Below are 15916 nucleotides of genomic sequence, written 5' to 3'. Positions count from 1 at the left end.
GAAAAGAAAGAACTGTTTAGCCTGGAGGAAGTTGAGTTGGTGGATGCAAGAGTGAAATGAGATGAGTGAAGGGCTGCCTACAGTGAAGTTTCTGGCTATACAGACAGTTTAAACAGTGAAATCATATACTGAGGGGAAAGACAGATGTACAAAACTGCTGCAAAATGAGTGCTAGGGAGCAATCTTACTCTGACAGAGAGCTATAAATCTTTTCTAGTCTAGCTTTGAGGGGGTTTTGACTTTGAAGTTTCCTTCAGAAAGACAAAGAGAAAGCAAGCGCTGCAGTAAATTGATTTGTTTTATTGTGAACTGCTTGGAACAGTAAATGGCAATTTCCTTGACCTTGCTTTTCTACAGATTGCTTGGATTTGTGTGAGTCATAACCTTAAAGGATCCAAAGGAATCAATGTTTCCTGTTCCTGTTCTCTATTGCTCTTCTACTTGTAGCTTCTTATTCCACTTCCTGAATTAGTGAACTCTGGTACTATTAAGAGCTGTCAGTAAGAGTCCACCTAAAATGGCTTACCATGCTAACATATTGCTCCTTCAAAAAAACATTTTTGGAAAAAACTTGGGAGGGAAATGGCAAGTTCATCAGAATAAAGGAAACACTGCTGCCTTGGGCTGATCACACCGTAGTGTGCTGCCGATAGATTTTGGATGATCCTTTTTGCAGCCGCTGAGATGTTGCTTTAGTGGCTTTAGGATGGTATGTGGAATGTGGGAGAGTAACCACCTTGGTTACACAGATCTGTCTGTTTAAGAGTTGAGTCCTGCCTCTCCTTTGTCACTCCTGTTAACTTAAACTGCTACATGAAAAGGCCTGCAAAGGAGAGATAACAGAGAGATGGCTTTATCTTCTCCTTTTTCTCAGATTCACTGCAAGTTTTAACTCTGACTTTGGTGAAACTGGTCTTGATTTGCTCCAGAGAGAAGCAGGCCCTTTATTAATCACTTATTTTTTCCTGTGGTCTTAAGCAGGAGAAGATGGAGCATTTTCACATCTTGTGTTTTTTTCCTCCACTGGTTGGTAACACTTTTCAGGAAGTGGATTGTGCGCATCTTTTCTGCTGTTCCTTGAGCTAACTGATTCCGTATTGAATCTGTGAGACAATCACTGTTTAAATCCTCATCTGGATTCCTTTTGGTCTGATGAAATGCTAATATTACAAATTCACATAGTAGAGCTTATCTTAAGTTGACAACAGGCATCAGCATCCATCTGTTTTGGTGTCATGCGGACTTTAATAATCTTCTCACATTGTGAAAATGTCTCCTGATTGTTCAATGTCATAACAGATGTATCGGAAGAACGTACAGCAGCTGCTCCAGAACCTGATCCGGAAGCTTGCTGCTGTCAGCCAGTATGAGGAAGTGCTTGCAAAAATTGATGCCACGTCCACGGATCGCCTCACCATTCTGAAGACCAAGCCCCAGTCCATCCAGAGGGACATAATCACAGTCTGCAACGATCCCTACGTGTTAGCTCAGCAGCTGACACACATAGAGCTTGTGAGTTGTTATGCTTCTAAGTATGATTTCATCCTTCCCCTCTATTTGAAGTGCAGGTTAATGTGGGATATGACTTGGCTGCTTCTGTGCTTTGTTTAGGAGAGACTCAATTATATTGGACCAGAAGAATTTATCCAGGCCTTTGTGCAGAAGGATCCTTTGAATAATGACAAGGTAATTGGAGCAGATCTGGAGCAACTCTGAAGTGCAGCATTTAACATCATGGAGCTCACTCAGGTGCACCATGAGCTGGAAGTGAGGTCCAGCAATAAATGAGGACCAGTAGAATGAAGCTTTATAATGAAAAGGCTTTAGTATTCCTCTTAAACATTATGTTAACGCTTTTTTATTTCTGGAGCTCCAGAACTCAGCCAACAAATTGATTTTTTGAAAGAAAACCCACAAAACCACATTTGCTGCGGTCTGCAGCTGGGAGAGGCTGAGTTTGGCTTTGGCATTACTCAGTTTCAACATCTGTTCTTCCTTTTAGTAAACTGAACTCTTTGCAGCAAATTGGCAAGTGGGGCACTTTGCAGGTAGGGCATACATCACAAAAAGGGGACAGTGAGCTCTAGATCTATGTGAGATGAAGGGCAAAGATGCAGTGGTTTTAACTGACCGTGATAGAGTTGTCATCTCCTTGAGTACTATTTGCAAGATGACTTTTTTTTTTATGTTTTTCAAGTTGACATATGCTCTGTAAGTGAACTGTGCCAAAGTCAGTCTGTTAAAACTTGAATTAACTGTTCTCCTTAAAACTGACAAACAGAATAGAGTGACACAAGTTTACAATTTGATGTTCAGTCAGATGGTCTCTGACAATGATTTTGTAGATAGAGATCATTAAAGCTGCTGTCTACCCCTTTTTAGGCAACCCTGAGTTGTGGTATGGGAATCATTCCAAGATGCTACAGAATAGCACTGGTCAGGAAAGGGAAAATCCAATCAAAATGGTAGAGCTAATCTCCCAAAGTTAGGATGCAGTGTGTCAACTTGTCATCAACAGCTGAACATAATGTGCCCATGGATTGGCCTGGCCTCTGCTTTATTTCTGCACTTGCAGAGGGCATAATGTTATGTTTCTGTATATTCCTGTGTGGAACAGGAATAAGGACTGAAACAGTGTTCATGTTCAAGAAAGCTTTAAGCAGATACTTGGCTTTGATTGTTTGCATAAGTCTATTCTAAGTCCTTAAAGCATCCTGGTAGGACTTTAAGCACGTGATGGGTTCCACATGCCTGCTCAAGTGCTTTACTGGGCCAACAGCTCAGAAAGAATTTATACATGCTCACTGCTGCTTTCCCTCCAAGGTTTTTGTCACTTTGGGTAAATGAGTTATTCCTGGTTGTTTGACAATGTTTGGGAATGGCAAGGCAGAAAGCCAAAAGGTCTCTCAGGGAAAAGACAAAAACTGCACTAAAAGTTGCTATTTTTCTTCTGTCTGTAGAGCTGCTATGGAGATCAAAAGAAGACTCGGAATCTCGAAGCCTATGTGGAATGGTTTAACAGGCTCAGTTACTTGGTTGCAACAGAAATCTGTATGGTGAGCAAGGACTTGTGCTGAAAGATTTTGTTTAGTATCTGTATGTTGAGCAAGGACTTGTGCTGAAAGATTTTGTTTAGTCTAGTTATCTAAAACTGTGATGCCTTTTCAGGATTGGTACCTTTTGGACTTTTCATTCTCTCAGCTCTGTACTTTTTCACATTTGGATGAAGTCAGCACACGTCTGAAGAGGAAATAAGTTCAGTGTTTTCAGCACTGTACTGGTGTCTCAGCCTTGTTCCTGTGGCACAGTGGCGATGTTATGCTGGGTTAGCCCTTCTTGGTACAGGAGTGCATCTGGCCTGCAGTTCTCTCCTGTGAAAGCCCCTTGTGAATGGACCCTCTTCCCTTCTGTTCTTCTGTTCTTCATATCCTTCTTCTTAGCAGAGCCTCTTTGCCTCTTGTCCTTGCTCTCTACCTGGCTGGCATCTGGATTGTCTTTGCTGTCCAGAATGCTTTTGAACACAAATAGTATGAGTTCCTCTACATGTAAAGAATAGTGTGAGGCTGTGGCACATGTGGAAAAGACTTTTAACAGGGGTGTTGTTTCTTCTGGGGATGTGTCAGAGTGCTCTGTTTCCTGCTGAGCATAACACTGTAATGGCATCTCTTGCAGCATGTGAAGAAGAAGCACAGAGCAAGAGTGATAGAATATTTCATCGATGTGGCACGGGAATGTTTCAACATTGGCAACTTTAACTCCTTAATGGCTATTATTTGTAAGTATGTGTACTGAGATATTGTGTCCCTGTTTGAGTCTGGATAAAGGAAGCACAGTGCTTTACACAAAAGTCTGCTGCTTGGCTTGGTCAGCAGCGTGAAGTTGGGAGGGAAAGTGGTGGAGAATTGCTCAACACTGTTGTAATGCCATGTAGTATAAATTACTGAAAACCAAAGTTTTCATTGCAACTGTTGAGAGATCTAAATCCCCACTTTTTAAAATCAGCTTCAGGGCTAAATTGAAATGGTAACTTTTCCTGTAATATGGAAAATTGATGTCTTCCATAATTTCTATGGAATAGAAATACCATAAATATCCTAGTGGTTTAAAAATTTCACAGCTGTTTACATCTAATAGGAAAATATCGGGAATATTTGTTTTAATTTGAAATGCAAAAACTTCATAGTTATGTGTCATTTTCAATGAAGCATGTAAGAGATAGTGTTTCGAACACTCATTTGAATTTGCCTACTGTATATTCATGTTTTATCAAATCTATATTAAATAATATCATAGCATTTTTTCAGAGCTTTCATTCTGTAAGAGGTGTAGATTTTGTTTCCAATGTTGTTTTGGAATTTAAAGAAAACAATGAGTTCAATTTCTTGAGTAGCTCTGTTAAATATTTGTTATTGTTAATAGGTCCTCTGCTTTAGAAATACCTGCTAGTCCTAGCTACTTGAAAGATTTTTTTTCCAATAATACTCCAACAATCTTTTTCTCTTACATCAAGCTGGGATGAATATGAGTCCTGTGTCTCGATTAAAGAAAACCTGGGCTAAAGTGAAGACTGCAAAATTTGATATTCTTGAGGTTAGTTTGGCTAATATTTGGACAGGGGACTATTAATAGCATTTTACTTTTAACTGCTCTAAAATACAAGTTTGGCTTCATTATGACATGTTTAATTTTGTATATTTGTGCTGTTAATGGAAGTTCTAGAAGACATAATAAGAATTGTCCAGCTGACTTCTGCTGTTTTGATTTGGAAGAAAGAAATTGAAGTTTGTTTGTTTAGGTTTTTTAATTTCCAAACCCACCTCGTAAGAATTATGAAAAAAAAAAAAATAGGTATGCCCTTTTAAAGGGAGATATATTTGAGAGAGATTGTGTAGACTGACCTTATGCAGTTCTGTCTTTGAAAATCAAGTTGAGCTGTAAGGCAGCTGCCTTGCACTTTCAGAGGGATTTGTCCTGAATTAATTGATTGACACTTACCTTCAGGTGGTAGAGAACTCGGTCAAAGATCATGTAGGTGCAGCACTGTACGTGTTTGTGATTTACCCAAGAGATTATTTGCCAGCTACCTAATTATCCTGCTGTAAATGACAATCAGTTAATTCAGGTTATTTATTAGTAAGGTAATGTAGTGTTTTGTACTTGACGCAAGCATGAAATATTTATTAATATCATCAGGAGATTGGACTTGTGTTCTGGCAACAGATTAAAACTGGGTCACTGTAGCCACCTCACGCTCCCTTCCCCCACCCTTGGGTGGAAAATAACCTTCCTTGCGTTAAGGGTGGCTGCACAGCTCAGGGTTACAGCCCTATTTCCTTTGACCTGATGATGCAGGCTGGACTTTGCTGGTTAAGGTCATGCTTTGTGAGCCATGCAGTCATCCCAGTCATCAAGGTGAGCAGTGGAGCGGTGAGGTGGGGGCACTACCAGCTTTAGGTGTCTGATCTTGTTTTGCCATTGCAAATGGATCAGCTCTGAGAAACCTGCATATTAGGAAGAACAGAATATTAGTGCTAACCCATTGTTTTCTTTATTTCATGGTTTTGACTTTTGAATTAGAATTGGGCTACCTTCTTTTTTGAGAGAGAGAGAAAGGAGGTCCATGAAGCTGCCTTTTCTTTCCTGTCCCTGACTTGTACTGGATCCCTTGTGCTGAGTGAATATTTTTTAAAATAAAATTCTCTTCTGATCAAATGAACAGATAAAGAGATACCATAGTCCTCCAAAAAGCTGTACTGGGGGTGCTGTTCAGAAGACCTTTTCCTTTTTTAAAATAGTTGCTCAACTGAAAAAGGATTGTCTTGGTAATACCACTATCTCATTATTTAAACTCCTTCATGCCTTGTAGCATCAGATGGACCCTTCCAGCAATTTTTATAATTACCGAACTGCTCTGCGTGGAGCCACTCAGAGGTCCCTGACAGCTCATAGCAACAGAGAGAAGGTATGTTTACAAAGGACTTGGCAGGAGGCAAAATGAAATGTGCTTGTTACGTTGTGTGGTAAACTTTTATCCTGGAAGTCTGATTCTAAACGACTCTGCCTCTGGTGGTTGTAAAAAGCCTCTTAGGGCTGCCAGTCCAGTTCAGTGCTGACAGAGCTGCAGACATTAAATGGTTGCTTTGATTGTTTAAATAAAGTAAGTATAGTGCTTCAGCTCTTTTTTTTTTCTTTTTTTTTTTCTTTTTTGGACAGAGAACTGTATCTCACAAACCAGTAAAACAGATGGAAGGCTAAGGACTGAAATGAGGTTGCTAGCAATTTGTTCTTATAGCTGCTACTTGTGCTAAATTTTAAGTGATTTATGGCTTAGGGTGGAAAATACTTTAAAACTTGCTCAGAAAAGGTTTTCTGAAACTCAAATCTAGACAGAGCTGTGGAATCCCCTTCCTGTGTTATAGTCTTCAGATGAACTTTGGAGTTTTTTAGTGGGAATGGTGACATTAATCAGGTGTTTGTGCAATGCACTGGGTTAAAATCCACCTTCCAGATTCAAGGGTGACTGTGAACTATATGTTAACAGAGGTGGTACTTTTTTTTTAGTCTTAAAATGAATTAGCTTTTGAGAAATAAACTCTATTTTGTCATACATTAATGCAGAATCTCAGCTGTAGTTCTTGTGGAAAGGAACCAAATAGCTTCCTAGCTGCTCTCTACTTAGAAGCAGTTGCTCATCAACTGCTTATCATATTAGGACTGTGTTTAATAAATCTGATATTATTGCTCATGGAGTGAACTACCAGGGAGATGAAGCAAATCCGTGTGCTCTCAGCTGGTCTATAGTGTTGTTATACAGGGAATTTTTTTCTGAGTCCTAAGGATCTGTTCAAATATCATTTGAAGTACCAGAAGTTTAAGATGCTTACTTTTTTTCAGAGAAAAGTGAGTTTTAAGGCTTCAGAGAAAGAACTTACAACTATTGGAAAACTGCAGTGAAGTCTTCCATGGAAATAGTGATAAGGGGTATTTGTTTTATCCTCAGTTGTAAGAAGGATGTGCAGCTGTGAAAATTTTAGTAGGATGAAAATTAAAATAGAACCACTTTAAGAATGTGAGAATGTTCCAGCGTTCTCCAAAGAAAAACACTTTGATTTGTTCAGTTGGCAGGAAATGCTTCATTTTAAGCCAATGAGTACCAAAGTTCAATTTCTTGCATGAGCTCAGGGAGTTGTAGTTCAAAAACCATTTGTGCTGCTAGCCCCAAATTTTCCCTGCTGTGCTTTAATGCATCTTCCCTCGTTTACCAAGCACATCCTGTCAAGAGGGAAAGCTACACTAGGAGATACCCTGCAGGGATTACATGTCAGAAGTAGGCACCTCTGAGCATTTATCTCCTGGAATCTGCAAGGAAGAATGAAAAAATGAAAACAAGAGGGAAGTGACATAGAAACAAAATGTTAGGCATATTGTTGTTCTAAACACGTCTCATAGCCACAGCTGACAAGCAGTGAAGTGCTAACGGGTGCTTTGGTTGTGATCTTGAGGGAGCTACGATGCCAAAAGGAGTTCCAGTTAATGGAAGCAGTTTGGCACAGAGATGAAAGTAAAACTATAGGGATTAGCTTGCCATTTAAGGGAGGACTTTGTGAAGAGACATCATATATTTTAAAATGTAGTGAATGCAAAATTTTTATGTGGTGAGAGAGAGATATATCACAGAGATCTTAGTCCTTTGGTATTTTGCTTATCTTTTGTACCACCCGGCTTCCTTTTGTTTTTCTCTGTAGAGCATTATGTCTTGTTTCAGGACCAGACTGAGAATAACATTGTTCTTTCCTTAGATCGTGATACCTTTCTTCAGCCTCTTGATCAAAGATATTTACTTCCTCAATGAGGGTTGTGCCAATCGTCTTCCAAATGGTCATGTCAATTTTGAAGTAAGTAGAGCACTGGGTGGGGTATTGATAGAGGGCCAGCCACTTTAACAGAAAACTGAATCATACCACGGTCCAACTTTCGCTGGATTCTGGGAAGAGCAAAATTAGACTGGAATTTGAGTATATCTGTTATTTCTCAGAGGAGCTGGGACATAGGAAGAAGCAGGGTTTTTTGAAGATTGAGTGTCTATAGAAACTTTCAATATTCATAAATTTTTAGTGGAGAAAAGAGTCAGAACTTTTTCCCAGTGCTCAAATTCATCTCAATGTTTCAATTCACAAGTTTATTATGCTTAATGACAAAATCATTCAAATTAGTATTTTAGAGCTTATTTTTTAAATGCTCCTATAAAAGGTGAGTTCTTTCTTTGACAGGATATGTAGGCAGTATTTTCAAACATGTAAGTCAGAGATTGTCTCTGAAGAAACATGTGATAGAGCAGTAGTGAAGGAGTCTCTCGTCTTTCAGTAGCTCTGCCTCTGATTTTATGCTTGTTACCCAACAGTGCTTTGTTTTCTGGTACTTTCAGTTTTTAAGAAGCCTGGATCATTCACACAAAATTACAGTGCATTTGACTTGTAGTCATTGGCCTGAATTATCCTGATTCTAAAGCTTGGCTGTGCGATAATCTGGAATGTCCTTTTGCTCAAGGAATCCATGTGCACCTGAGGCATGTTAAACTTTAATTGAAAGAGTTTATCAATGAATGACATCAACACACTACATGGAGAGGGTTTATTTTTGGCATAAATTTCCAGCAAGAAAATAGAGCATTTCAGATTAGCTAACTAACAAAAAGCATCTGGATTTTGAAATGTCATTATTAAGCGTCTAGAGACTTCTGATGTGAAAATCACTAAGTATTTCGTTGCAAAACATAAAGCATGAGCATCATCGAAGTTAAAGGTTGGCATAAGAAGTGTTACCAGCTCCTTGAAAAGAAACTAAGTGCAGTTCCTGATCTGCTATATTTGTATTCATAAATAACAGCAATTTTACCAAGGTGAAAGAGTGGGAAGTTAGAGCAGTTTGAAACATGAACACAAAAGTTAGAAACTGAGTTGTTGACTCAGATAATTTTCAATTCTATCTTAAAACCTGGGGACAGTCCAAGGCTTAGACTCAAAACCAAGATCTCTCTGTCTTTTTGAAAAAGTGTTCAAAGCAAGTAATGCAGTTCAACATATAGCACCTCTTCTGTTTTCTATTCTGACAGAAATTTTGGGAACTGGCAAAACAAGTCAGTGAATTTATGACATGGAAGCAGGTGGAGTGTCCTTTTGAAAGGGACTGGAAGATTCTGCAGTACTTGCTTACTGTCCCAGTCTTCAGTGATGATGGTAAGGAGCTCTGGACTTCCTGCAGGTCTGATGTCACTGGCCACTGCTTAATCTCTTTCCACGTTAAATTGTGGCTTCCTCACAGTTTGTCCTGAGACATCTCTGTCTGGCAAGTAAACAACCCTTCTCCCTTACAAATGGCAGAGAAGATAAGATTTTTCTTTTATATGCATGTGGTCTGTGATAGCCAACATTGTCCTTTTCTCTGAAATGGAATGAAAAAAATTAGTGTGGTCCCTCTAAATGCCATATGAAATGTATTTATATGAACTTTCAGGATACTTTGCACTAAAGGGTGCTGCTTGAGAAAGAGGGACTTCACCGGTTACTTACAAAGCAACATGTCCCTGGGCTCAATTTTTTTTCCTTTTGAGTGCTTTCTTCTACTCATGCATTTGAGTTTTCACTAGTTGGTTTTTTGCCCCCTCAGGGTAGTCTTTGTTCTCATGCACAGTTTGTTAGTATCGTCTGGGCTCAATTATAGGCAATGCTATACTTCCTAATGGGATTCTGGAGCCCTAATCTGGGAGATGGATAATACATGCCTGCTTCATTTAACTCAGTCCACTTTTCAGGGAGAGCAAATTTTAAAATGCCAGTAGGCCTAACATAATGTATTTTCTTCTGATTGCAGCACTTTACTTGGCTTCCTATGAAAGCGAAAGTCCCGAGAATCACATTGAAAAGGACAGATGGAAGACACTGAGGTTTGTGTCAGAGGTTACCCGGATCAATAAACAAACAGAATGGGATACAGAGAAAGCATCAAACAGTTAAAACCAAATGGCACACTACGTGTTTCAACAGATGGAGCACAGTATCATTGTAAATCCCCCCTCCAATCTGGGACTCTTGGAAAAATATAGAACAATCGGTCTTTATCTTAAACCCTCTCAGTCCTTCTTTCCCTCAGGAAATGGGAATTAGAATAAGTACTTTTGTATCTTAATTTCTTGTGTTACTCAGTGTAGGAAAAAAATATTTTCTAAACTCTAAGAAACCTCTACCCCCTTACAAGTACAATACAGAGCACTCTGGTTTCCAAGCAGATGTTTTTGCAGCAACTGCCTCCCTCCCTTTATGCACCAGCCTTTCAGACAGGGCTGAGGTTTGCACAGAGATCACTCTGGGTCAAATGCATTCATAAAACCAGTTAACAATTTAGAGTCCAGGCTAGGAAAAACAGATTTCATCAAAATCATATTTTTGGCTTTTATTCTACTACTGGTTGAATATAGCCTCATCAAGTCTTTCATTTTTACTAGCTATGGAAGGATGCATGAACCATTATGACATTGTTTTAGACCATGCTTTGCCATTTGAATTTTAATTTTTCCTTTTTTCTTTATTTTGAATTCATGGCAGCAGAGAAAACTAATCAGGTGCATAAACAGATGCAGAATTAAGCAGGTGTAGGAACAGTCTGTGTTTTCCCCCCTAAGCAATGCCTCCACTTTACTCTTAAGACTGACGATATGCCAAGGAACTGGCCATTAGTCAGGTGTCCTTGTCACCATTGCAGGCAGCTGGTGTGTGAACATCTAGAGGTACCCATGGATAAAACATCCCAACTCTTACACTCTGCAGCACTGCAAAGAGACACCGAACACCACAACCCTAAGGATTCTCCTTAGGCCATGTTGGTTTTTCCTGGAATATCACGAGGGGACGTAACGATTGCATTTGATTAATTCCACTTATTTTGAGGAGGAGACAGAAAGTTACTCGCATCAGGGCACAGACAACTCCATGTTACACAAGGTGGCAAGATGAAAATCTGCGGTAACACAAATCTCGGCTTCACAGGATCCTTTTCATAGGGACTCTGAAGCTGTCTGAGAAGATTTACATCATTGTAATGATTGTCTTTAACCTATTTACATTTCCCTCTTCCTTTCAGGTCAGCGCTTCTGGGCAGAGTCTAGTGCACAAGATGTCTGGTGTTGCTGCATTATGTGGATTACCAAGGGGCATGGCTTGGTTTATTCTTCTGTACACTGAGTGGCATTCGAAGTGATGAACAATGTGCAGTCGGTTGCGATATTGTGTCAGCAACGGTGAAAGAAGTTTACTCAAGAGCAAACAGGCAGCTTCTCACATCTGACAGATGAGATGAAATCACAGCCCCCTCAGCTGTGATTCAGGCTTAAGTATTGATTGAGAACAGTGCTGACAGAATCCTTTGAAGATCTCAGATGCCGCCTATGAATCATATCACACCTGGATGAAATATTCTTCCTTTTTTGATGCAGCTTGCTGCTATGAGGACTCTGCAGAGTTTGCAGCAGATTACAAAGGGGAAATAGCCACCATTCCTTTCAGTGAAACCCAAGCCTGCATTGAAAAGCTCCCATTCCTAATAAGCTGAATATGGCCCAGAAGTTTGCCTGATTGGGATTGCTGAGAAGGAAAAGGACTGGACACAACAAATTGGCTGCTGAGGAGAGTTTCTCTCCACCACTATAATAGTGGCTGTGGTTTTTTTCTTTTTCCAATATGTTTTTGAGTTGGCTGCTGGTAGGCAAACTCATTATTATTGTAAGTTATTTAAAAAAATATATAGTAATAAAAATCAAGGCTGTGGTAGAAAATACACCTGCTATAAAAATATAGGACCTATGTAGCTCTACAACTTCTAGAGAGGTTTTTACTTTTGTTCACTTCTTTACAACTAACCACTACATGTTACAGACATTCTTATTTTTACTGTATGGTTTTGTTACTCTAATTTTCCATACTTGACCTTCTTCTTGTATTAGGTTGAACAAGCTGACTTTTCTAGAATAGTCTTTGAGAAACTGGTGTACAAACTGCATTGAAATACGAAAGTATGTTTTTATTAAGTAATTTTTGTAACTGCTTTTTTTCGGAAAGGCTAACAATGGAGAACACAATCCACTTTGACTGAAAGAGCAAGATGCCAAAAAGAAAAAAAGAGGCTTTTTCTCAAATACAGCTATGAACAAAAGAGTATTCCTGTGTATTTGCTTTAGGGATTATGTTTATGACTGTGAACTAGTCCACTGTGTTACACACCTAATAAGTTTTTAGTAGCTCTGAATACTTGGTCACTCTATCTATCCTAGGAGGAACTGATGGGAAAAAAACCCCAAACATGTAGCTGTTGATCACCCTGGATGCCAAATCAATAAGCAAAAGTACATACATGGAAAAAAAAAAGATATTTGCAATTATTCTGCCACAGTTATTTAAAAAAAAAAAAGAATAAATATATATATTTGTTGCACTGCATCTCTTGAGTTTTCAGATAAGCTGGTTTTTATGTTCTGTCCATGACTTTTCAGGCAAGTATTTTAATTCTGAGTTCTGTAAGAACTGCTGAAGCAGCCTTCATCAACAAGGATACTGTCCTTAACTATGGCCTGTTTGCTGGTACAAGGTGCTGGAAGTTACATATTCCATAGGGACCATCACCAGGGCCTCCAGCCCTGCCAGTGGAGAAGGATTCCTTTCCTTCTCTCCCGTTCATGGAGTTAGGGTGAAGGAGAAAGAAGAAGCTAACTCTATGAAAGGAGAAGACTGCTTCTGCAGTTCACAGACTGGCCTCCCGGCTTTCATCAGGTGAGGTCTTTCCCATCTTCCCCTCTACATCCTTCCCCTCTTGTTGAGGCTTATAGACAAGGCTTAGTTTATGTACAAATGTGGGGAAAATCAAGGCTGTGGTAGAAAATACACCTGCTATAAAAATATAGGACCTGTTTAGCTCTACAACTTCTAGGGAGGTTTTTACTTTTGTTCACTTCTTTACAACTAACCACTACATGTTACAGTCGTTCTTATTTTTACTGTATGGTTTTGTTACTCTAATTTTCCATATTTGACCTTATTTATGCAGTTGGATTGAAGCCCTTGTAAATAAAAGGAGAAATAGCACTACTCAGCCTCCGTCCAGAGAGTGGGCTTTGTGTGTTTTGTGGGCCAGAAAAGGGAGCACAAAGAGGAGCTTTGGTATAGAGAGAGCTCAAGGTATGGAAAGGTGGCTGCTGCCATGGCACAGAAGATCATCAGCAGGTGCAGGAGCCTGTGACTGGTGCTTGAAAGGGGAATGCCTCAGGCAAGCCAGGGGCTGCTCCTGTAGCCATTATTGAACTCTGTGTTTGATGTTAAAATCACTGTGCCCTCTGCTACATCACTGGATGCAGCCACTGTGCTGAGTTTAAATTTTGAACATCCAGAGCTACTGTCAGACTGTTGAACCACTGGCTTGGAAAAAGCCAATCCCATCTGTCTATAGCAAATAAGAGAGAAAATGACTGATTCTTCTGTGGTCAACCAGCTCCTAAAAGAAACATCACAATCTCTCTGAAATGAGGAGTTCCAAGAACTCATTAATTCTACAAGCTGAGTGTTCAGACACAACTGAAAATCCCAGCTCAATGCTGACAGATGCTCAGTGCTTCATGGGGACTGAAGCAACATCTATGTCTCCTGTATAAATGGCTCAAACATAACTTATTTCTTTGTGGTGCACTTTTTTTCTTTTTTGGTGCAGAGACAAAAACTCTGTCTTATGAACCCTTGTGAACCAATGTGTTCCAAAATTTCTAGATGTCTGGCTAAGCCTGCAAGAATAGTACCTGTCATTATCCAGCTATTTCCCTTTTCTCCTATTTGGAAAAATCTTTGTAGCATTATCAGGGAAAGAATAATCCGTTGCATGCAAAAATGTGCAAAAGCCTATTTACAACTGTCAACTCTAAAAGAGCAAGCAAGAACCTATGCCTCAATGAGGGTATTTTGTGTTTGGCATGGTGGTTTTTGTGAACCTTCCTAGACAGACTCTTCTTGACAGAGCCGAAACTGGCACTCGATCGAGCACTAAAAAGAACTTTTTTTGGCTAATAGACAAAATGTGATTCACTACAAGATTTCTGTTATTCTAGGGAGTATTCCCTGTCATTCTGGGAGTCTTTCCTTGTATTAATTGTGTGTAGCAGGCTCCCTTGTGGGCTTCTTGCAGTATTTCTGCTGGAAAAGGAGAACAGACCTTTTGTAGTGCACCAGTGTCTGTTTTTTCTCTCAGCTCCTCTGTCTCATCTTGGTCATGCTGAGCAGATTTTTCCCACATAAAGGGGAAAGTTAATCCCTTAGAGATGCATTCCCTCACAGCTGCCTCTGTTCTGCTGCTGTCAGTCAGATCCAGATAGGCTGCTTCTACCAAGCAGCTGTATCCTGTGCTTTATGCTCGTGGGGTCCTGTGTCATCAGTTGTTTTTTTATCTTGAGAACATGGCTGGCAAGAATATTTACAACTTTACTGTGGTCAGTCATGTGCTAAGCTGACACTTCACACTCAAAAATTGATCAGTGAGCTTAGAAGTGAGAGTTTAGCACCAGAAAGGGTGACACCAACTGACACTTTGTCATTATGCCACATTAAGCTCTTGTGGAATATGTTTTTTTCTTTCTCCTTTATTAGAAGGTTTTAGCTATAGTGTGACCCCAAAAGATGTCTCGTTATAACCCAAGTACACTGTCCTTCTTTCATGGAGATTGCTTTTCAGGAAGAAAAATGTGAAAGATAATGTGAGTAAAGCAGCTGTTTTTCATCGGTTATTTATATAGCCAAAGCAGTCTGGGTGCCAGTGATGCTCTGGGGCAGGATTTTCTGCTTTCTGGTAGTATTTTTCTCCCCTGCCTTGTGAAGTCCAGAAGTTGGAAGGGACAGTGGTCCTTAGATGGACTTCTAGCTGCAGGGGAAAGCAGCATCTGGAGCCAGTACATTCCAGAGAGTAATAAACCAAACAAAACACCTGTCTTGGTGTTACAGTAGGAACCTCTGCAGGCCCCAAAGTTTGGGCAAGTGGTCAAAAGATCAAATAACTTTCCTTAGAAAGAACTATTTACCAGGCATTTACCAGTTCTTATTGTCTGATAACTCAGTAGCACTGACATGTAGAATGCCTCACTGATTTTCAAATGTGTTTCTCTTGGGGGAATGTTGTATATAGAAGACCATCACAAAGAGCTGTGTTTGAAGGTTCAAGGTCACTAGTGATTCAGAACAGTGTGAATGATGGGGCAAAGTTGTTCAAAGCAGCTCATCATGTCAGTCAAACAGATTGACCCCATTTTTATGATGATCCATCTATTGATAATGCTGCTTTTAGTGACAGAAGTATGTTTTGAAGCTACTGTGGGAGGCATTAAAGCTACCACCATGATACTTTGATTTCTGTTTAACCATAAAGGTATTGACACACTGGGACAGCTTTTTTATTTCTATTTGTGTGTACAACTGTGATAGTAGGATAGAAGGTTTACTATTTTTTCAGTAATAGAGAAACATGTTTTCTTTGCTGCATCTTTCAGAACTAAGCCATCTTCCACATTTCTAATCCTGACAACGTGCTGAAAATTAGAAATAGAAAAACAAGACAGAATACATGTGAAAAACTATGCTTCTTGCTCATTTTAATATATACAGGAGGACTCTTTCCACTAGAGGCTGGTAGAAAATCAGAAATAATTAGGGCTGGGAGAAAGTCAGTTATTTGAGAAGGAATTACACTTTCCCCATACCTCTTCTTCTGTGGACAGTTCAGAGAGTTGCAGTTCTGCTTTTCCACAAAAGGCATTAGAAGAGGATCTATGGAGCAACAGAAAAGAGAATCTGTTAAGAAATTAATTTGCAGCCCTTTCCTGAGGCATATCACATTG

The 15916-nt window shown here is 39.6% G+C and overlaps 1 protein-coding gene across 1 annotated transcript in view; it reads left to right on the top strand.

The window, feature by feature from the left end:
* RASGEF1B (RasGEF domain family member 1B) overlaps positions 1-12488 on the top strand; it is a 32576-nt gene extending 20088 nt beyond the window's left edge. The window contains exons 5-14 of the mRNA XM_017837630.1: positions 1300-1512; positions 1612-1686; positions 2961-3056; positions 3673-3775; positions 4511-4590; positions 5867-5962; positions 7800-7895; positions 9113-9236; positions 9871-9943; positions 11137-12488. Coding sequence (XP_017693119.1) covers positions 1300-1512; positions 1612-1686; positions 2961-3056; positions 3673-3775; positions 4511-4590; positions 5867-5962; positions 7800-7895; positions 9113-9236; positions 9871-9943; positions 11137-11161 — 981 coding nt within the window. The 3' untranslated portion in view covers positions 11162-12488. The remainder of the gene's footprint in view (positions 1-1299; positions 1513-1611; positions 1687-2960; positions 3057-3672; positions 3776-4510; positions 4591-5866; positions 5963-7799; positions 7896-9112; positions 9237-9870; positions 9944-11136) is intronic.
* Positions 12489-15916: the final 3428 nt, after the last annotated feature.

The sequence above is a fragment of the Lepidothrix coronata genome, unplaced genomic scaffold (assembly GCF_001604755.1).
Source record: "Lepidothrix coronata isolate B3197 unplaced genomic scaffold, Lepidothrix_coronata-1.0 Scaffold307, whole genome shotgun sequence".
In the NCBI taxonomy this organism is placed as follows: domain Eukaryota; kingdom Metazoa; phylum Chordata; class Aves; order Passeriformes; family Pipridae; genus Lepidothrix; species Lepidothrix coronata.
Note: the sequence above shows the minus strand (reverse complement) of the source record. Positions and strands in the feature narration are given on the sequence as shown.